General features: G+C 39.4%; 1 protein-coding gene across 1 annotated transcript; it reads left to right on the forward strand.

Annotated features, from left to right (window-relative positions):
• Positions 1-25: 25 nt before the first annotated feature.
• On the forward strand, positions 26-22,747 carry PPTC7 (PTC7 protein phosphatase homolog (S. cerevisiae)). Its single transcript, XM_010582152.1, has 6 exons — positions 26-346; positions 10,063-10,242; positions 13,031-13,229; positions 15,449-15,572; positions 17,582-17,711; positions 19,112-22,747. Exons 1-6 carry the CDS (start codon positions 145-147, stop codon positions 19,168-19,170), a joined length of 894 nt encoding a protein of 297 aa, XP_010580454.1. The 5' UTR covers positions 26-144; the 3' UTR covers positions 19,171-22,747.
• The last annotated feature ends 844 nt before the right edge of the window (positions 22,748-23,591 follow it).

Genomic DNA, 23,591 nt, shown 5'->3' on the forward strand with positions numbered 1-23,591 from the left:
CGCGGGCCGGCGGAGGCTGAGGCGAGCCGGCCGGCGGGCAGGGGAAGAAGGCTGGCTCCCCGCGGCGGGCGCTGGCAGGTCCGGAGGCGGCTGCGCCGGTGGCTCCCCGCGTTCCTGGCTCTCGGCTGCTGGGCGCCCCACGCCATGTTCTCGGTGCTCTCCTATGGCAGGCTGGTGGCCCGGGCAGTCCTGGGCGGCCTCTCGCAGACGGACTCCCGTGACTACAGCTTGGTGACAGCCAGCTGTGGCTTTGGCAAAGATTTCCGCAAGGGCATCCTCAAGAAAGGCATGTGCTACGGGGATGACGCCTGCTTCGTGGCCCGGCACCGGTCGGCAGATGTGCTGGGTAAGTGCTGGCGCGGCCCCGCTCGGGGGTGCCGAGGCGGCTTTGGCGTCGGTGTCGCGACCTCGCCTCCTCGAGCCACACATGGCAAAGTGGCTAGGTCTTGGGTTGCAGACAAAGGAGCTGGTTCCACCTGTAAATGTCAGCGTGAGTTCTCTTTTTTTTTTTTTTTTTGTTTCAGAAGAAAGGTCTCGTGCTCTTTGTTGCAGCATGACACCCACCTCGCTTCAGCGTGCCTCTGGGGTGGGGTGGGTGCTGGGCGTCGGGGCCCAGCCTTGGCGATTCACCTGTAGGTGCCTGTAAGGCCTAGTGGCTCCGAAAGCCAGAGAAACAGCCTGTAGTGAATCTCGCGTTCTGTGTGCCTTTAAAGCTGAACCAAGCCCTGTGTGTATGTATTGCATTTCTACAGAAAGGATTATTGAAACAGACATTTCCTGATTTTAGCGGGTGCTGTGTCCTTGTCAAGTGAAAGGCAAAGTGACATTGAGATTGGTTTCAAATGTCAAACTTCAATTTCAGTATTTATTCTATCCTGATTACACTCTCTGGTTTGGATTCATATGCAAAATGAATCTTAAGGGTTCAAATTTTAGAAGTAGTGAATAATTACAGCTAATCAGTGGAATCTTCAGTTTATGAGCAGCATTGCTTTTGGTAGCGCTTGACCTTTCTCCTGTGTAGTCAAGGTTGAATTTGGCTGACGCTCTGCAAAAGTTAGTTTTCGAGCAACTGACAGAAGTAAATTTTCACCAAAACTTTGACATTAAAAAAAAAAGCTTCCTCTCCCCTGCCTGTTTTTTTTGTTTGTTTGTTTGTTTGTTTTAATTTAAAACTGGTGGGATTGCACTGCGGTATCTCATGATGTGACGATGCTTGGTGATTCTTCACAATTTTGTGCTGTCATTGTAACTTGGTTGCCATTTAATATAGCTGAGATTTTTTTCAGGAAGCTGTAACTTGGTACTAGGTAACAGTATTGCAGATTATTCTCAAGGGAGCTGTTACTGTAAGAGTGATGCTACAACTTTCAAGGAGATGTGGAAAACTGGTCAATGCATTTTAGATACTCTGCATCTTTTCTGTTGTGCCTCTTTCAGAGAAACTTTTTTCTATTTGAATTAGCTGTTGGACAACCTTACTTGAACATGTGACTCAGGCTGGCTGCCTTTAAAGTTCATACTAGGCCAGCACTGATAAATAACTGAGCAATCGGTATTTGCCCATAAGAGAAATGCGGAATCTGCTTTACTTACGTGGACTCTTTGCACGGGGAAGCAGGTGGATTTAGACCCATTTGATGATGTTTAGGGTTTTTTGGCCATATTTGGTAATTACTATATGTGGACCTACAGCTTGTCTATTAATTTTCATGGCAACTTGAAAACAAACAGAATTGTAACTCCACTTAAGGATCAAACAGCAAAGAAGGCTTCAGACCAGGATGTCTTGAGTACCAAGAAGAAAATAATTTAAATAGAAAAGCTGTTGTGTTCCCCCCATGCCATCCTGAAAAGCTGTTTTTATGTTAGTTCTCTGTTGCTTTTTTAATATACCTACCAAAAACCTAACACCAGCGTACGTTCTGCAAACACTAACGCTCAGGATGGGTTTTGATGCATTCTAACTTGATGCTTTTTCTTCATCTATAGTTGTTAAGTTTACAGGCATAGTAGTTTCTTCCTTGTTTCTGCTACTATGATCATCTCTGCTGTCCCTTTCTCAACCAGCTCTTCTACACTGCTGCAAAAAAGAGCTTCAGCATCAGTGTTTTCCTGCCCTCAATTCCTCTTATGCTCATCACAAATCTGAGGTTCCTTACCTATTTTCTAAAGACCTTCATAAATTTTGTACTAATTTCATAACTGCCTAACTGTGCACCTCAACAAAACTGGCTGAGCTGAACTGTTGCTTTTCAAGCTTCATTTTTCACTATTAGTTTAATGAAGAGGCCCATGTGGTTTTAGCCAAAGTGAACACTAGACACAGTAAGAGTGCTTTTAGAGAACCGTAAATTTCAAGTGTATCACTTTGAGTTAGTCTGCCCTAGTAGTCATCAGTGACAAAGCCATGCCAGATAATTAATCTAAAATTCTTCTGTGCCAGTCTTTTCTAGAACCAATATATGGGAAGGATGCCTGTGTGGGATGGATATGGGTGTGGTGTAACAGTGAAAGAGCTACTCCCAGCCATTTGGCATGAGTGCTTGGGGATTCATTTTCTTAGGTCAAACAAAAGTTGACTAGGCAGTGTGTTTATAGCAGATACAAAAATGCTAAACAACTCTTTTGTTATCTGTATACTGTATCGTCTAAGGGCTGAAAATTGTTAACAGTGTCTTCTAGTCCATGCTTTATCCTTTCATAGTAAGATCAACAGGCAGCTTATGAAGGTTCATGTTCTTTCCAGTCCTCCCATAGTTGTTAAAGGCTTGATAAGGCCTGTTACTAGTGTACTTGAATCCTTGGGGCTTTTGTCTCTTATTTCTACTTTTGTCTGGGACATACCTGTTAAGTTTGCATGTTTTGTTCCCGTTCTGAGCACAGGGAGAAAAAAGAAACTCCGAACCAGAGTGTTTCCTTTGGGATCTCTCTGAGAAAAGGAAATGGCTTTACTACTAATACTAATCTCTAGAACTTTAATGATTCAGGTCCATGATTTCTTTTTGCTGCTGGTTGTACCGTATTGTATCTTTCTATATGTTCGCTGTCAGTGTCTTGGTTGTCCAGATCCTCAGAACGTTCAAATATCTTCCTGAGACTTGGTAGACATTAAGTACTACTTCATGTCTGAAGGCATGCCTTTGTAACTTTTGAGGACAGAAATACTGGTTTTCAAAGCTGAAGAACAAAACTCTTCAGAAAGCGACACCTCTGTTTTTTCCTAATTAACATGTGAGTAGAATTTTTAGTGCTTGGGGAGCAAAACCAGATTTTTTAAATGAACTTGAACACTTTATATAAACATTTCGCTTGCTTAACAAAACTAAACATTGAAGCTCGTTTATAAATTTTGAGATGTCTCATGCTGGTGATTGTTTTTTCTATTGTTGGGATCTGCCTTTTCTTGCTTATTCCTGCCTTATCAGGCTCCTGATGTCTTTGCTAGTTTTTTTTACAGATTTTTCCAAGCTGTTGCGTGACTCATTATTGAAACATTACAGCAACCAATGCACATCCCGTGACAGCATCACTTATACAATGTCTGTGCTGGGTAGAAGTTTGGGTGTAGCCAGTGTGACTTGACTAGTCTTCCAAACTATTTCTGTCCCCCAGCAGTAGTAGGAAAATGTCTGGCATCAGGGTACTGTTTGTCCACTGCAGAGTTAAAATTTGGCAACTGTTCTGTCTGCTGCAAATCTTGATTTTTAATTTTTTTTTGGAGGGGGGGTTGCTGTTGTGGGGCAGCTGGAATTGTGCTTTATTTGGAAATTAAGTTTGTCAGCAGCCTGCATAGGAGGTATGTAAAACTCTAGAGTGACAAAGCCTCTGGAATATTGTTAGTCTCACTGTCATCAAGAAAAGTAAACTACAAAAGGTAAAAGGATTTGTAGATGAAATGTCAAGGTTCTTCTGGAAACTACGGAGGAGGAAGAGATTCTTGCTTTGATGCCTGAAGGTCATATAAGACTATGTTAAGTGGTTTATTTGATATCATACCTGGTAAAGAGATTGCTGCCTTATCACAATTTATCACGCTAAAGAAGGCAAGTTGTCTGCTTGCTTCAGAGTAGCCTTTCATCTACTCTCTTGGGAGAACTTAGGACATGGTAGAGGGAGTAATCAGTGATTTGAAAAAAATTGTACATGTGTCTTAGTCTGTAATAGACCAAATAAAGTTCTCTTTTTAACATGGGAGTATAAGTATTGCCGTTTGTAGAGAAACTACAGATTGAGAAACATCCCATTAACAATCATATTCACCTACATTCTTGTCAATACAGCTAATCCAAATGTCAGCAGAGCTATTTTTTTAAGTAGCATCGAATGTAACGTTTAGAAACGTGGTATCTCCCTTTCTGAGAATGAAACTAAAATCTGGTTGTTATTCTTGACCACGGTTTCTGGAAGGGCATTGCACGCAGTGTATTCTGATCAGAATTTGCAGTTGAACACTTACTTTAATTGTAAGTGCTATTGATACTTGTTGGTAGCATTAATTTCCATTCATATGCAGATCTTAGCTTGAACGAAAAGCAGGTTCTGTCAGAAATCACAGAAGGAAATAAGCAAAGGTGAACACAATACAGTAGGTGAAGCATTAATCATACCTATGTCGCAGGAAATGTTGCAAAAATCTCCCGCTGTTTACTTTGGTTCATCTGCACTATTAATATTGTGAGCCTGAGATTATTCAGGCTGTAAGTAATTTCAGCACAGCTTGGTTGATGTCTGTCCACAGTACCTATCCCTTTTCATCATTTAAGTGCCAACTGCCAGTAGCAGTTCAGCTATGAAAGTAAGTTCCATGGTTGCTCAACACCTTGAGAGATTAAATAGTTATGACTATGTAGGGAGGTTTTTACAAAACTTTGAGAAATAAGTAATAGTTTAGTGTTCTCCTGTAGCTCCCAAAATCCGCTGAACAATTTCTCAGGCTTAAATAAAACAGGTAAGAGATCTACTTGGTAAAAACCTGTTTCAGGAACAACAGTGTATTGTAGCAGGGGAGGAAAAACATAAAAGGAACTGCTGCTTTTTCCTGGAAGTAGATGCACAATTTAATGTTTCCAGTTCCTTTTTTCTCCTTAAGTTTGTTCTTCAACATCATCTCTCACTTTGCCTCTTGCTTTTTGTTCTTCTTATCACTTAACCAGTTACTCTTCCAGTACTTTTCTATTTCATGCAAGGGTAGTTTAAGGTCTACTGTAACTTTTAAAATGGCCAGTGTGAATAAGTAATCTTTCCTTTTGTAACTAGTTATCAGTCACACACAATCTGCCTTTAGGGATTTGTATTTAGCTAGGTTATTTCTTTGCCAAAACCTGGGGGGGGATAGACACCATTTGGCTATAACGTTGTGATCCCATACATGCTGCCAGTGAAGCTGCTAGGAGAGTTAGTGCTGGCTTTGAGCACGTGACTTGTTTTGGATGGAGAACCTTTGTAGGTGTGTGATTTATCTCATTGCTGATAAAACAAGAAGTCTTATCAGTTTATCTCACTTTTGGTATGTTGACAAATACTAGGTGCTGTATTTCAAACTTGTGTAGTGCATCACGTTGCACTTTGTTACCGTTTTAGCCTTTCTTCTATATTTGATGCAAAATAAATTAAGTGACAAATATATCCTTTTGATGTTCTTTTATCAGCAATTCGTTGCTAATTCAGGTAAGGATCTCAAGAAATTGAAAGTTCAATAGGATGCATGGAGTGTCTTACAAACTTAATTGTGGTTGCATGCAAAAGCAATTCCTGCTGGCACACTTGTGCCTGCCTGGTGCTTCTGTGTGAGATTATTATTCTTTGTTGATGGAAGGTTTGAGAGTATCCATCTTTCAAGAGATTTTTGGGACAGGGTGATAGTTCTAGACTCTGACCATGGGCAGGTTAGTTTGCCAGCTAGCCAGAACTTCCACTCATAATGCTATTTATGTTAAACAGGGTTTGATTAGTATTCGTGGTTTTGTTCTGAACTTTAAGGCTGTTTAGTTTATATTTGCTCTGGACTAGATATAACATCTGGATCTGACTTAGAAAAGTGTGTGGTGAAAAGCACATATTACTAGTCTTGGCACTGGCTGGCTGTTGCCTGGGCTCCTGCAGTTAACCTTATGGGTTGGCAGTCAAAACAACTTTATGTTTGCATTTCAACTGGTATTTTATCGCAGGTGCTTTTAGCATTTTGAAATAAATTTTAACAAGTTTCAGTGCCAGTATCTTCACTTGCTTGTTTTCTGTGCTGCAGCATCAGTCACTTGTGCTTTGTCTTGAAACTTCATTGCAACTGTCTCTCTATGTGAGATCTTGATAAACTGAATCTTTAAGAAGTTAAAAAGAGCCAGTTTTTGGACTGACACATGCAGCAAATATGTAATCTGGCAGTAGTATTTGTGTATTTTCCAGCAGAAGGCAATGTAGTGGAGTGTTAACTCTCAAAGATTCTGAAAGGTCTCCGTAATATAGTTAAATACTCGAGAAGCATTTATTCTTTTGAAGTAATTTATTGTGAAATTTTCAACTGCTTTATTTACAGTGGTTGTTCATCTAGCCACAAGCATTTCACTATGTCAGGTGGACACTTCTGTAATTTCTGCATAGGCTTGAACAGGGAATATTCAAAGATGTATTCTTTCTATAAAATTTTCTGATTTACTGCATAGCTTAGAAAAAAATCAAGGATTGTATACCGTTCAATTTCAGCAATTCTCAGCCATGCGGTTTGTCTTAAATGTCCAGTGATTCATATTTTGTAAGACAGGTATTTCAAGGTAAATGATGGATACTGGAAAACAGTATTTAATGTTTTATGGTGAAATGTAAGACAATGAAAACCCAAGTAATCTTTTTCACTTGTTAAAACAGTAGTTGTTTTGGATATTTACCTTTTTTTTTTTTTGTCTTGGATGAAAACAAAGATAATATAAATGAATAGAGCTTGGCATTACTCCTTGGCAGTGATACTGCCAATAGCAGTACCTTTGAATTTTTCTTTGGTGACAGGGGTGGGGAAACAAGCTATTACATAAAAATTAGTTCATTTTTATGAGTTGAGTTTTCAGTTCTTGCTGCTTCTGGAGTTTGAAATATCTCACAAATAGTTTTTCTCCTTGTTTGTTGTATATCAAATATCACAAAGTTTTCTTAAACTTTATTCTCATTGACATTTCATCTATTTCAGTAGCAGTTTGTTCAGTCTGTTTTAAAATCACATATTCCTTTCCCATAAAACTGTTTAGTATGTTGAGAATGTAGAATGTAAAGATACTGTTTTTATTTTAAAACCATGCTGAAGGTAGGACAGGATGGCTGAAGATCTTAGGAAATGTAAAAATCTTCTTTTAAGGCAAAAACAGTCAAGGCGATGTTTTCTAAGTGGCACTGTGTGGTATAGGGCTTCTTGAATGTGCTTTGCCTGTGTACTGCCATTGGTCTCGACGGCAGCAGTAATTCCTGGCTCTGTGCCGATGCAGGAGGAAGCATTTGACTGCTCTGGCAGTGTTCATGAGCCATGCTTTGGGAGCCAACAAGGTCATTTAGCTTAAATTAAATGAACTGACTTACTGGTTTTTAGAGATACTGTTTAAAAAAAAAAAAAGAAGAAAAAGAAGAAGAAAAAGAAGAAAAAAAAAAACCCAACAAACCTTTGCAAAAAAAACCTCACGTTGTCCATTTTGGGCAAGATTAAGAAATAAGTGCCAGTGGTGGTATGTGAGCTAGTGAGCTGATGAGGTGGTGTGGAGGTGTTACAGTGGAAGCATGCTCCAGGGCCCGCTCATGAATGCTCTGGTCCTGTTTGCTTCTGTGCCAGCGATGGAGAAGGAATGCACAACTGTCTTGTTGATTCTTAAGCATACAATCTGTTCTCTTAAGTATGGCACAAAGCTAAGTCAGAGGACTGACTTTTGGACCGTCTAGAGGATGATTGTTTTGGAAGGCACTGGCAGAATGTACTTAAAGCTGTTTATAGCTTGCAAAAAGCAGACGGGAAGGCAGACAGACAAAGCTATTTCATGGCTCAAGATAGTATGAAGTTTGCTGCTATGATACAGATTGAGATTTCCTGCCTGGAGTAAGAAGTGAGCAAAGAAAATCAGGTGGCATACTCTTATTTTTTTGCTTTAAAAATCGGAATAGGTTTTGATAATTAACCTTATCAGGTGCTTGCTGTGATGGCTTTCTTGTACTGTATACTAATGCTGTAGTGTTTCTATTTAAATATTTCCCAAGAAGACTAGTGCAAAAATGGTTTACTGATCACTTGAGAGCGCTCCAGTAACTTCTGATGAGCTTGTTTTGTAGCCATCTTAGGAGCCAAAAGCTTTGGACGGTACTTGTCAAACATCATCTTTTCATTGCATTAACTCTCTTGTCAGTGAAGCAATGCTGTATTCAGCTAACAAAAGTACACATGGATTATGTTCATCCTTAAGTGAAAAAAGCTGCTCATCTGATAACTTCATGTAAAGCAAGCATCATTATCCAAACTCTCGCTTGGTTTTTATTTCAAGTTCTAGATCTAGAACTTTTTCTCAATAATCTCTTATTCTAGACTTGTCTGCATGGCAACAGAAAGCAAAGGGTTAATCCAGTATTAACCTGAAGTTGTGGGACCTGTAAAGAGAGGATTAGTTTGTTCTTGAAGAAACCAGAAAAGGCATTTCCGAGAATGCCAGGGTTGCTTTTGCATGGGCTTCTTCTCAGGGTCTGGTCTGAAGAGATGAATACAGGGATCTGCCTTCCTACAGCGTTCTTCTAAGAAAGCAAACGGACAAAGCAGGTGTCTAAAAGGTTGTGCACTATTTTTGGGAGAAATCTGATTAATGTTGATAGGCTGTTCAGAATCTGGCTATAACCTCCTGTCAGATTATAGTTCGTGCCAAGGTCAGCTCTAAACCTTCCATCTCAGTTTCAGATGGCGTCCGATGTGAAGGGCATTTGTAGATGAGGCAAACTTAGTTTTACCTTCTCAGTCAAATTTTCCTGCCTTTGCTAATAGCAGCGTTTTTTCTGAGGAGGCTGTTGTTCTTCAGCACAATCTGAGCTCCGAAATTGGCTCATCGTGTTTTTATCATGAACATACTATTTTAGCTTTATACGTTATGGAAACCTGAGCTTGAAATGGTTAGTCCTTACATGCTGAGGATCAAAAAGATTTTTTGGAAAAATTTCCAAGTAGAAGTATTTTTATCTCAGACAGTATTTTACTTTTGTCATTAGGACCAGTTGAGGAAGTTCAAAATACTTTAGCCAAATGTCAGTAGACTATCATATCTGCTGCTTACCTCCCTCTGACCACCCCCCTTTTCTGTGTGTGTCTTTGCTATGTGCTTCTGTGGTTGCTCAGAAGCTTCCCAAGCTTTGGCAGAATTTGTTTAATTCTATGATACCTGGGTTGTTTTGAATAAATGAATGAAAATTGGCTGGATCATAGTCAGTTTTCATTCTCTTGCTTGGCTGAAGCTGTAAGCAACAAATTATCCTTGGAAGGGGCAGGTCCCAGCATTGTGTTGGTTACATGTTTTTTTTTTGAATACACTTTTAAAATGGAAGTCTAGTTTCTACAGAAATTGGTATTACCAAATAGAAAGGATTATTCTTCATATGAGCAAGTAGCTTGAGAAAAAACTTTGGGCCGCTGAAGGGAAGAGTTTTTTATAATTTCTGTACTAATTAAGATCTTAACCTTCACATTTAAAATTAATAAAAACTCTTCTTCCTTTTTAATGGACTAATCAAAGGTTAATGTGATTGAATCCCCTTCTTCCCCCTAAATTCCCCATTACTTGTTCTCTAGTGAAGTCAGCCTCCTCATAGAGTTCTCAGCATTAGACTTTTACCTTCTCTTCAGCAATTCAGATTATATTTAGGGATTTGTCTAGGAGCTGACGTCAGAAGTTCTTACAAATGCTTAGAAATATCTTTTGTCATCAAAAATGTTGTTAAGCAGGTGCTATGTCCTACTTTTTAGTTACTGAATGTCCTAAGTGATGGCAAAAATTAAAAACCTTGTTTTGGAAACCATTTCTGTTCATATAACTCTCATTTTCTGTTTTCTTCTAGGGGTAGCAGATGGTGTAGGTGGCTGGAGAGACTATGGGGTTGACCCTTCTCAGTTCTCAGGGACTCTAATGCGAACATGTGAACGTTTAGTAAAAGAAGGACGGTTTGTACCAAGCAATCCTGTTGGGATTCTCACCGCAGGTTATTGTGAGCTGCTGCAGAACAAAGTACCTTTGCTTGGTAAGAGAGCAAAAATATATAAATTGGATCTGTGTTGTATGTTATCTGGTTAAGGTTGCTTAAATCTGTTGTCAGCTTCTACAACAAATTTGCAGGCAGTTATCTTCTCTTAATTAACCAAAAAAGGTAGAAATGTAGTTGTCTTGGTAGCATCCTTATTTTCTCTTGTATGTTTAAAGACTGTCTTGGTTCATTCAGTAATGCAGGGAATGTTTGTGTGTGTGTATATTTTTTTAATATATATATATATATATATAAAAAGACAAAGAGCCTTTATGTGTGAAGGGTGGTAATTCACCAGTGCTTGCAGAGAGTTTGCAAAATGAGTTCTGCGGTAGAATACGTTATGACATGTGCACTCATTCTCTCTGTTATGTATGTACAAATAACTGTTCTCCGTTGAAAACTCTTGATGGTTGGTTGTGGCTTTTCACTTAAGCTATGCAAGCAAAAATATTTTCTGATGATAACTGGATGCAGTTCTGTTCATTCCTTGCCTTACTGCTTCTGTTGCCTTTTATGTCCAATGAACTTTAAACCTAATTGGTTAAGTAGTTTATATCATACAATCACTGGTACTGTTTATTATTTTTTATAATTCTTTGTGGGGGATTCATTACAGATTTTTTTGAAAGCAAACTAAAGTAGATGCTTAGCATATTCTGTGTCAAACTTGATTTTAGACAGGGCATCCAGCTGCCTTGGGAGTGGTGAGCAGATAGAGAGGCAACATTTGACCTCAAATGACAACCTTGAAAATGGAATACTTTTCTAAAGGGCATGTGACCTTTTATGTGCCACGAAAGTGTTACTGTGCACGATACCCGTGCTTCTCACCTGACCTTAAACTTCTGTGCCAGAAGAGTGCTGTGTAAGCTATATTTAACTTGTCTGCTGAGCTTCAGAACAGATGTTCTCGCATTATATGCCTAAAGAATAGGTTCAAACCTCAGAAGTGACCTTAAGTATCACTAAAATAGCAGTGGTCGGTAATTACATTAGGATTTTGTGTTTGATAGAGCTTATTTGTGCAAAGCAGATGTAGCTCTAAGTGATCTACAAAGTGGGCCACTGGTGAGAGTGCTCACAACGGCTTTGCAGACGGACGCAGCCCTGCTTGGCTTGACCTTTCAAATTCTGAAAAGCAGCATATGCTGAGTCACAAGATCTGCATTCCACACATGGCCTCCTAGTTACACTCTGCTAATAGAGTTAGAATTTGAAACTAATGATCCTTAGTGTTTCTCCTTTAACAGAGAACAGTATTTTTAGAAGGAGAAATAAACCCCTGGAATTACCACGGCAATGAGCATTTAGAGTTTATTTAAAATAAAGCTAAGGGAGAGGACTTCATTAAGGAGGATTCACTAGGCAATAACTTTTTCTTGCTTTTGTGCTTTAAGTCTTGATACTTAGTTCATCAGAATTGAACCTAGCAAATATTTTAAAATAAAACTGAAATGAGAGGAAACTGTGCTATTTATTTAAACATTATTTTTGTATTGCAGAACAATCTTGGATGCTGTCACATCTAAAATCTGAATTTTTCTTAAGATACTGCTTTGACTTACCATTCAGTAAGAGTGGAGAAGGTCCTGTATATTCACTAGAGAACAAATTAAGTGCAAGTGTATTGCAGAGAACTCCCTGTATTAGGAAGGGAAACATCTGGAATAGGTGATGCCTAGAGCCAGCTGGACTTCTGCACTAGCAAGCCTTATTGTAAGCTTAGCTCATTGCAAGCTTGTGGTCTGTCCAACATGTAGCTGTGCTTGGAAACTTCTGCTGAAAGAACATTAGGATAGAAGATGACTATTCACTGGCTGGTGATACAGGGACTTATGTTAGAGGCAGAAGTCAAGAAGAAATGCTTTAGCTGTGTTTCACCCTCTTCAGGAATGAAAGTTCTCTTGGTGGATGTGCTATCCTGTTTGCAGAAATTGTGATTGCTATTTGCTGTGAAGGACTTAGTCTGTGGATGGGTATCTCTCCAATACAGTTATTTTTGTGGCTTGCAACCAAACACAGTTGGTGGCTACTTCCCAGTGAATGAATCAAGAATTCCTCAGTGCCCTCAAGCATGGCTGGGATAGTTCTGAGCACGGTTGACAAGTAGATATGTTTCTGTTCTGTCTTACTTTAATCAAATAGTATTTGTCTCTGAAACGTGTTTTCTTTGAACTTGTGAAGTTAGTATCCTGAAGACCTGACAGGATTATTATTTTTTTAAACATGAAGATAGCTTTCCAGAGCCACACTATGAAGAAAAGCATTTTAATGTTCTGACAAGAGTAATGCAATAATACCTAATACTTAATTGCAAGCAGTTCTTTACTTGGCATGGTTTATTTACAGCTGATGAGTGAAACTGTGTGGAGAGCACCCAGCATTGTATGGATGCTACTAGAATCCTATTATCTGAATGATTTCGGAATTTCAGTATTTTATGTGACTTCTGTAAATCCAGTCCTATAGCAGAATGTGCTGACATACGTTGGGATGGAAAACTGTAAATAAAGTGGAACAAAACAGGTATTTGTCAGCATAATGTGTTTACCAAGATCAAAGCAGGAAATGTTAGTTCTATACAAAAATCATAGTTTGTGTTGCAAAGATTTCTAGCATTTTGCTATCTTAGTGTATATTAATTTTGGCATTATTGAGTATTTCCATTTCTCCTGATTTGTAAGCTTTGATAAATATTTGAATAATTGGACTATGAATCAAATTGGTGAAAGCATAGGCAACTTCTGTAAGGCTGACTCCAGTTACCACGTTCTCTTTCCAGGAAGCAGTACAGCTTGTATAGTAGTTCTGGACAGAACAAGTCATCGTTTACATACAGCCAACTTGGGAGATTCTGGATTTTTGGTAGTCAGAGGAGGAGAAGTAGTACATCGATCTGATGAGCAGCAGCATTACTTCAACACTCCGTTCCAACTGTCAATAGCTCCACCGGAAGCAGAAGGAGTTGTCTTAAGTGACAGGTAAGATGGGAGAGGATCTTAAATTTTTAATCTGTGTATGTGATCAACTCCCAAAAGGTTGCAGTTTCGCTACCATGGTGCTCTTTGTATAGTGCAGTGTAGTGTGTGAGGATTTAAGCATGTATCCAGTCAAAGGGTCTTTTACCTGCCTCCCTGTCTTTAGGTAATGTGAACATTTCTTACCTTGTAATTAAACTTTGTATGCTGTTGCACAGTCTGAATTTATTGGGCTAATGGTTATTCATTCGTGATGGCATATTCCCATAGTCTGTGGTGTGCACGTTCTGATCTGTGGAAAGACGTTGCTTAATAAAGCTGCTGTGATAAAACTGCAGCTGGTATATGTGCCGGTCATCCTGCATGAGTGCCTTGTCTTACCAGTAGCATTTGTTCCCAGTCCCTGTCTGTACTCTATTGAGACTGGTTTGGAGCACGCTAATTTAGATATCTTGGCAGTGAGGTAGCAAGTACTTGAAGAATAGAGCAGAGGGACATGTGACTAACTTGTGTTTCCAAATAGCTGTGTTTCCCGCAGCATATTGTATTTGACCAAAACGCGCAAAAAACTGTTTGGCGGAACACCGAGCTGGGAAATGAGAGTATTAGGAAAGGACAATCTGTTCACAGAAATTAGTTGTTTCAAAGACAGACTTGTACTTGTCTTTCTCTGAGAATGTCAGGCTGATCCATCCTCTGACTTTGTGAAGTCTCACCAGAAATTTAAAAAAAAAAAAAAAAAATCAGCTTTCAAATATATATTAAAATACAGCTCTCAAATAATGGTTATACGCTCATTAAAGCGATATCCCTCTTCTGAATACAGGAAGATGATAAAGGATCCTCAGAGAGTGACCATAGCATACAGGGAACGCAATAGGCATCTTAAGTTTTTGATACAAGGTTTGGACTTGATGATCTCGGGGATCTTTTCTGACCTAAATGATTCTATGAAATATCAAGGCTGATGCAGTAAGGGTTATGACTTTAATGCCAAAATAGATGTTTTTAAAATGTTGGTTAAATTGTTGAAACTCCTGACCATTCTTGCATGTGGTTTTATTACTTCATCATAAGACTGCAGAGAGGAAGCTAGGGTAGAACTCTGAAATTAGAACCCTTCAATAATCTAACCTCTTTATTAGACTAAAATTAAATGAATGATTGAGCTTCCAGAGCTCTAAAAATCTTAATTTTTCTGAGATTCTGTGTCATCCATGAGAAGACAAAAAACAAGCACAGGGCTAATTGATAATGTCCAGTGGAAGTCAGGAAAGCAGAGTAATCTGAGTCATCACACAGTAAGGAAAGCGCAAGATAAATGAGCTTCCACACTTCAATTCCGAATCATGATTATAGCTTTCTGGCTAGTTTCTGCACTGTTCTTGACATTAATATAGTACTCATGGATGTTGTCTAAATGCTTCTCCAATACTTTTTTTATTTGTTGTCCCAGTAAAATGTTAAATTTGGCCATATATGGGACTACACAGGCAATCTTAACTCTTAACTTTCCTGCAGCTACAAATCCGTTGAGCAAAGCAGCTCTTTTGTTTTTTGGCATAGCCAAATGGCATGGGATGCAGCAGTTTCTTCCTTTTAAAGACTCCCGAAGAATGTTTAAAAATGATGCGTTTGTCATTATACTGCTTCTGAGAATCAGATTTTGCAGCAATATTCATGGCCAAAATAGATATTTTCTCCTCTCGGTATTGTGTAATGTATTAGACGTAAGTAGACCAACTGGCTATGGTCTCCTGGTAGCCATTTCAGACACCTTTCATCTTCCATTGCATTAGAAAGTGGTTCAGAATCCGTGTGTCAGCTGTTCCTGTTATGAATTGTCCTTTCAAGTATAGCTCTCTTACATATTTAAGATGAGTGAGAAGGAAGCCCGGAGCTGCCATTCTACTTAATGGTTTCCATGGAGATACACTTGTGAAGCAGATTAGTTTGCAGGATTGTTCATCTGGGAATTTTAAATGCAAATCCTTTGTGTAATAGCTGGAACATTACCTGTTTACAATCACAGTTTTTCTGTTGTAGCTTTCTTGACAAGCCATCCTGGTGCAAAAGCTCCAGTTAGTGATTATTTCTTTCTTTTGCAGAAAAACACATAACAGTAGTGAATTATAAAAGCTGTTGGTGTGCTGGTTTGACATTGCTTGGTGTCTTAGTGAAAGCTGGAGTCCTCTTCTTTAACATATCTGTCATCTTCACAGCCCTGATGCTGCTGATAGTACTTCTTTTGATGTCCAACTTGGAGACATTATTTTGACTGCAACAGACGGACTGTTTGACAACATGCCTGACTACATGATTCTGCAGGAGTTAAAAAAGCTGAAGGTAAGTGCGTGTATTCTGAATCTCTCGCATCTTTTGCACTGGTTATCTGTCATAGTTTCTACTATTACTTTTTAGGCATGTAACTTTTGTATTTTATTTAAAAGACCCACCACAAAGTGCTACCTTTTAGAGACTTTTAAGTTAATACCCCATGTAAGCAATAGAAAGGGACATTGACCCCCAAAGTGCCATCTCTTGGATCTGCACCCAGGCTGAATCCAGAAGCAGCAGTTTGGGCATAAATTTCCCGAGTAGCAGCTGGTACCAAGTCACTAACTAGTGATGGGAGGGAGAGGAGGAAGGGGGAGATGTTCAATAGCAGGCACTGCCCTTGGCCAGCTGCTCACACAATTTTATTTTATCTGTACTTGCAGGTTGTAGATGATATACATGAAAATACAGCATTCTTTCTTGGGTTATTTGAGGGGGTGAGCTGTACACTTAAAAGTAATTTGAAGCTTTTCTGAAGGTTTATAAAACAGTAATTGTAAAGTAGTGCGGGCTGTCTGAATTGTGGGTTATGTGTGCTTGAAAAATCTTCAATGTTCTGTAAAAAAAAGTTCCCTGGCAACTTCTCTAGGTTAGCAACCACAAATGTTCTTTTTAAATAGTAAAAATACATTAAAATATTTTAATTTGGATGAGAACATTTAGCTTAAGGCTATTTACTTACAGAAAGGAAAGTGTACTTAGGAGATATCAATATGTATAACCTCCCTGAGGAAACTATTTTGTTATGAAATGCAAATAAGGTTAACATGCAGAATTACAGTGTGGTTTTAAAAAAAATTTTGCCTGCTCTTACCTGCAGCTACATAACTGAGAGGTGGTGTCAGAGAATGGGTCCTTACAGACAAAATGTCTGGCAGGCCTCTGCGCATCAGGCAGACCCTTGTGTTTCCCCCTTTCTGCACTCCCCACTATCACTCTCTTCTTGGTGCAATATTCAGGTCTGAAATTGAGAAGCTGTGCTGTGAAATGGAAAAAGAGAGCACAAGCTGTCACAGAGGCTTTAATCTGGTTAGCAAAGGTAATGACAGCACTGAAGGTGTATCAGCATGCTGTCATGGTTTGGAAGGGCCTGGTGGGCTGGCCGCTAACCTGCGTGGCGGTTACTTACGCTATAGCCAGATCATACCTCTGTCTGCTGTCCTCCCGCCTCCCTTTCGCTGCGCAGAGGGAGGGTTAGCCTGGGTGGACACTGGAGATGGAATTCCCGTGTGGAAGAAAGTTGAGCTCCACCTTTTGGCGAGTTTGGGATAGGCACTGAAGTTCCCTGTGAGGTTCAGCCAAAAGTTAATCATGTAATGCCTGCTAATTCCCCAAACGGCGGGGAAGGGTCTTGAAATGGCAAGGCATTTTAAAATAGTTACAAACAAAAAGAGTGGTTGGTTGTGATCTCATGTTGGTTTGAGTAAGAAAAGGCTTGGAGTAAAGCAGCAGAGTTACTGAAACAGAAAAAAAAAAGGCACTTAAAATGCAGTCTGTAGAAAGTGTGTGTGCGCTCAATAAATTTTTTTCTCATCTAACTTTTAAACTGCCCCTTCTGCCCAAGTGTGCTTTTGTCAATTTGGGTACGAGGGTCAGAGAAGTCAGACTTTCCATTCAAGATAAAACATAATTACTTCAACAGAGCCTACTTTGTGAGGGAAGGATGGTTCTTCCAGTGTAGCTATCAAATATCCTGCTTCCCTCAGGTGAGACAGTTTAGTCTATTCTGAGTATTAGCCTTCTAAGTTTCTAAATTCTGCAAATCTTCCAGAACCAAGTCTTGCAGCTGCTGGTAGGGAATAGAGGTCTGGACTTCAGTTGTGAAGATTTGCAGTTCTAACCCAAATTTGTAAAGCCTGAAAGATGGTGAGGGTTCCATTTGGAAGTGGAGGTGGTAACTAGTGCCCAAATCTGTGAGAGAGGTCCAGCAGTCAGGGATCTCTAAAACTGACATGCATCAGCAAAACAGCTACGGGTAGACTTTCTTAAAGAATAAACTTTTTTCCTCATTAATTTAGAACTCCAACTATGAGAGTATACAGCAGACTGCAAGAAGCATTGCTGAACAAGCTCATGAGCTGGCATATGATCCCACTTACATGTCGCCGTTTGCACAGTTTGCATGTGACAATGGATTGAATGTGAGAGGTAAGATTTTCTTCTTTTTTTCTCCTCCTCCCACTCCTGCTATCTTTGAGAAATCTTAAGCAAAGTGAAGTTATGTTGTTCCCAGATCTGATAGAACAGAGTGCTAAGAAATGCGGTTGGCAGTAGAGCACCAAGCTAGCGTGCTGGGTTTGGCAAGGACCCCAGCTCCTGACATAGGTCATGCCAGGCCCCGGCTGATCAGAAGCCTCCTGTGGGGAAGCAGCTGGAATGCAGAGAACTGATTTTTTAAATTTTTTTTAAATCTAATATGTACACTCCTGCCCCAGGAATCCTGCATGATACAAGTTCTCCAGGCTCTTGGGGAAACTGTACTTGACTTGTTCCTTGGATTTGGGTGTGTGGGTGGTGTGTGTGTGGGGGGTGTGTGTTGTTTTTTGTGGTTTTGTTCTTGTTTTTTTAAGGTCTTCTATTATTGATGTTTTTAGCTGGGATTCTGCCCATTCTTTGGTAGGGTTTTTTGGGGGGGTTGAAATTTCTGATCCTTGTACCGTTAGCATCCCTGTCCTGACCTCTCCGTTGGTTCTACTTGCTGTGCTCTAGAAAGATATTAACACCTGGCAGAGTTCAGAGTCCTATCAAACACCTTTTTTTTTTTTCCCCCTTTCTTCTTTTAAATAAATAAATAAAATTCTGCTGGTAAAGATGTTCTCACTATCTCTGAATCAGGAGGACAGGATTTCCTGCAAGACCCTTAAGCATCTTTCTTAAGGGTAGAGACAATAGCTGTAAAGCTCGGGCTCTGCATTGCTACAGAGCTCAGTCATTCAGTAATGAAACTGCAGATCTCCTGAGTCCAAAGGACTGGTTTGACTTCCTACATAACACCATCCCTCTTCTCTGAGCCGTTTCTGTAGGATTAGAGTGTCTTGCTCTAGCTGTTGAGGTTTGAAAAGCAACTACTAAAAATGTTAAGTAGCTTTTAGAAAGAGATGCAGTAATATAGTGCTGGAGAAGATGCCAAAGAGGTGTTTGATTTACAGCAGAAATTCCTGAGAAGATACTGACTTTGTTGCCACCTGCTCGTAACAAAACAATGTCAGGGTTTTTGTATGTTTATTAAATAAATAGTGTGCTAAAAACCGGGCTTTCTGCTCTACTCGCTAACAACAATGTTCAAGGTTCTGTACTCCTTTTAAGCTACAGTGAGATCACAAACTATTAAAAGGAGAGCGTTTTTTTGCTGTGTTAAATGTCATTGCTACCCTCATTTGCATTTTGGAAAGGAGGTAGAGGGAGCAGAGTTCTTGTGCCTACACAAAACAAGTTTTTGAATATTTAAACTTTTTTTTTAAAGAGCTTTCCGTGGGGGAATGTCACAGATTATAAGAAGATGACCCACTGTGGTTTGAAGAAATAATTTTACTTTTCTTATATTACAGGGGGAAAACCAGATGACATCACCGTCCTTCTTTCTATTGTAGCTGAGTATACAGACTGATCTGCCCAGAGTGTCAGCTTCTGACGTTTTCGTTATCCCCGAGCTCCTAGCTTCACATGTACGGTTTCCTGCTGGCAGGATTGCTTTCTTCCTTCGCACCTGATCTCAGCAGCCGGTTCTCCAGCTCGTTGCCTGTCTTGAGACGCAACTGAAGTCCTTGTTAAGAACCACTCTTGTAGTACACTGGTCTCTGTCTGCCAGCAAGAAATGAAGAAGCTCAAGGCTTGAAGCATGTCTTTTCAGAGCTTAGTCATTGTCCTTAAAAGGGGGAGATCAATCCCACGTCGTTACTGCATTTGAAATGTGACTTACTTTCAAAGGAGTAGGATTGGTTTATCATCTTTCAAACTAGATTCAGTAGATAAAACCTCTACAAGAGGGCATATTACTCTATTTACTAGAAACGTTCACTATTCATTAAAGGGTATGTTACAGAACACAGTTTCATAAGCATAGTCTTGTTACAGTGGTAGCTGAGGTTTCGTGTTTCTAAGCTCCAGTTTTCAGGAGATTTATAACTGCTGTAAACATTCTGCTCTTGCCATACATGGTGTCAGCCTAGGAGACTTTTCTAGTACAAAATTTCAAAAACCATATTTAGTTCAAATTATATGGATGCAAATGTGTTTTGTGATTTCAGGTGCTTAACTGTGATCTTAAAAGTTCTGCAGATCATTTGTCCGTAATGGGCCTGGTATCTGGATGTTTTGGCTGTGGATAATTTTTTTTTTAACAAAAATTTTAACTCTGTTTCAAAAAGCCGAGCTGGCCAAAGTTGAGGTCCTTTCAGCATTTTAGCCCATCTCACCAGTGCGGGCTGATATGGCGTAAATGCTACAGTGGGAGGTTGCACAAAGAACAGATCATCCTCAACTCTGAACGTCTTCACTTTTGGTAGATAATTCTGTTGTTAATGAAACATGATTTGTGTTAGTAATTGCCATTCTTGCTTGTGTAGAACAGAATATGCTGCACCAGTTGAAGTCCAGTTGATCCTTATCTTTCTGACTCTCAAACAAGCACCTCTTTGATTATGCTGTGGCAGCAGCAGTTAAGTGCATAAATGGAAAGCATTAATGAATAATCAGCAAAACTTACATTTCAGTAACTAAAGTTTAGGGTTTTCAGAATGAACCTTAATGATGTTTACAGTTATCTAACAGCCACTTTGCAATATTACATTTCCTTTTGAATTACAGTAGCTTACATTTGTTCCCCCCGTTCCAGCAAGCTTTCCTTTTTCTTTCCCGAGGTTCATACAAAAAGCTGATAGCTGTAAAGATATATATATTTTTGGTCAGTTTTTCATTAACTTTTTTGCTGGTAGAAAAGTATGTAGAAATAAATTAAAGCCATGTTTTTATATATAAAAAGTCGGGTAATGTTGCTGTTTAGGTGAGTGCAGTTAAACTTGGTCAGTAAGTAATCTTACCTGCTCTCAAAAGGAGATTTTTACTACCTGGTTTATTGTATTAAAACTGTTTAAGTTTGAGGTTACCTCAACTTGTTTAAAGAATTTTTGTGGACTTGTACTGTATATTTGCGTAACTATGTTAAGCTTTTATTTAAGGTCATTTAACATGTACCATGTACATGTCATTTTACTATATTTCAATGCATCATGCTTGTAACAGGCATTTCATTTATAATAAGTGATTAATTTGGAAGCTCTTCAGTAATTTATCTGCTATTCCTAAATTGGCATAATGTTAGCTATCTATTTTAAATCACCTTGTAACTACTTGTCAAAATGCCTTAACTACCCGAACTTGACCAAAATATTATTTTGGTGAGGGTATGGGGAGGATTATATTAATGAAGAAAAATTAATTAGTTTTGCGATCCATGGAGCAGTGAGTGGTGGATAACTTTGCACAAATTGTCAGTCCTTGTTGTTTTTTAAAATTGAACAAGCTGTGTCTAGCTGTCTCATTAGAAGGAATGTATTCACACTGCAGTATAGGGCTTTGTTTCTAGCATTTGGGAGGGGCATTTCTCTCTCAAATCTGGGTGTCTTTACATTTTATTCTCCAGTATTCACTGTCACGCTTCTTGATTAGAGCAGATTTGATCAATGATTCTTTCCCTTGAACTTACCTTAAAATGATGCCCCTGCAGACCTGGACTGTGTTGCAGTCTGACCCCTCGTTCTCAGCATGCTCATCCCCAGCCCTCGTTATTTCCCCCCCCCCACTTTCTAGAACTATACATTGGGAGATGTATGCGGATCAGATAGATGAGTACAGCGACGGTGCTTACCCCTGCGGGAGGTGTTGTGTGCGCTGTACTCCACCGCTGCTGGGCTGGGGTCTGGAATCCCCAAGCGAGCGGAGAGACTCGGCTGGCTTCTCTGGAACTGAACTGTGCTGCCTGGCAGCACGGCGCCGAGCCTGGCGCTCTGTTAAAGCTGTTCTTAGCTGAGCAGTATCAACAAAGCCATTTGCCTCATATCACATTGTGATTTTTTTTTTTCTTTTTTTTTAATAAAGAACAAATTTGGATTTTGTTTTGCAAATCATGAGTTTATCCCTCACCGGACACACCAAAGACCAGTAAAGCTTATAGCTTTTCCATCTGTTTATAAAGCAATACTGTATTATAAAGAATTGATATTTTTATCACATGTTTGATTGTTTTTGTTTTTGTTTTTTTTTAAAAGATGTGCACTCAACATATCAAACCTAATTTCTTCCTATGAACTTAAGCTGTCTGCGCACAACCAATTTTTGGAAAAGGAAATGACAGGGCCCATACTATCAAAATAATTTTAAATGATGCATGAAGCAGTAACACTTGCTAGGAATTAGATTATTGTGACTATTCATGAGAGAGGCATACAAGAAAGGTGTGCTGTGAAATGGAAGTGTGTGTGAGTGGAGCACAGGTTGGCTTTCACCTGCTGCAGAGGGGGGGTGTGTGTGTGTTATCGGGAGCAGCCACCTGAAGGAAAAGGAAGAGTTTTACACACCAGTAACTGTGTAACATCACAGGACTGGCAGGAGCTGGGATTTCTGCAGCAGCGATACTAGGTATTTGGGTAATACAGGGCTAAGATGTGGTGAATTGGAAAAACTCTGTGGTTCCTTGCTACTTCTATGGCTATCGTTGGGAGACCTGCAACATACAGTTTCACTCTAAATGTACTTTCTTTGTGTTTATGAAGAAGGTATGGCTGAAAAAAACCCCAAAACCCACAAAAAAACAGATTTTGGGACCAGTTATGACTGAGTCAAGGAGAAGGGAGAGGCAAAGGTCTGGCAGAGACGTGAAGGATTTTGTGATGGAATCTCTGTCTCTCAGTAATGGACATCCTTTCTCCAGGGAGAAAACTCGGTTGATTGTGTAGAAACTGACTGTATGAAGTAGTTTCTTACAAAGATAGCTGAAATAACGAAGTAAATCTGAGTCTGTATCTAATGAGGATGCTTTTTTGTTGTTGTTAAAATGAGACTATCATCTATGCTTACCTAAGAGGCGATTATGTGAATTTCATGTCTGAGGTATAACTTATGCAGGAATAGTTCTGTAAATACATTTAAATGAATTGTAAAGATATTTAATAAATATAGTATTTATACTAAAATGTGTTTTTTAAAGTAAAGTTGATTGCACAAACTCTGTTAATGCAGTGATGCACCAATACTTGGGGTGTTGGGCTCTCATTTAGAGAAGGTGTATTAGAGCGACACCATAAAACTCATTTGTAACAGTTTGGCAGACAGAATAACGATCTTTTAATGGACCAAAGACTGGAAATTCTGGTATTTTATTCTAGTGTGACTTATAACACCTCTGGTTATTCAGTTAAATGCTACTTCTACACACTTTCTGTGAAAATACCGGCTATTCTACAGCAATGATGTGTTTGGCTGTGGCAGGGTGGATGGGTTTATTTTCCCAGCTTGTAATTTTACAACAGCAGCTTAATTTGCCTGAAGTGGTAATGCAGTTTGAATTCTCCAGTGCAAATGTACTGAGAGCTGAACATCCAAAGCAGTCTGCCTACAGAATACATAGTACACAAACCTCAACCTAGTCAATCATGACCTAAATTTATACTGCATGATGACAGCAGCTCCCAGTTTTAGAATGACCCGGGGTGGTGGTGAACGTAAACAGTGAATAAACACTTAATCTGTACTGACAGAGCAGAAACTGATAAAGTACTCAGTATTGAGGTGAGTTTTGTCCTTTTTGTGTATTGCTCTTGCAGAAAAAAGAAACAGGCACCACTTGAGCAGAATTTCCACTTTCCAGACTTGAATAGGTATTTGTGAACCACAGTTTACCACACAAGCTTAGAATACAAATAGCTTCCATCGAGTTCTAACCTGAAGAACTGCAATTAAACTTCTTTCTAAAACTAGAAATAGCTCCACAATTACTGTGTCAAATACACTTTCATCTTTCAAGGCAATCCC

Source organism: Haliaeetus leucocephalus, unplaced genomic scaffold, assembly GCF_000737465.1.
Source record: "Haliaeetus leucocephalus isolate CR32 unplaced genomic scaffold, Haliaeetus_leucocephalus-4.0 Scaffold840, whole genome shotgun sequence".
NCBI lineage: Eukaryota > Metazoa > Chordata > Aves > Accipitriformes > Accipitridae > Haliaeetus > Haliaeetus leucocephalus.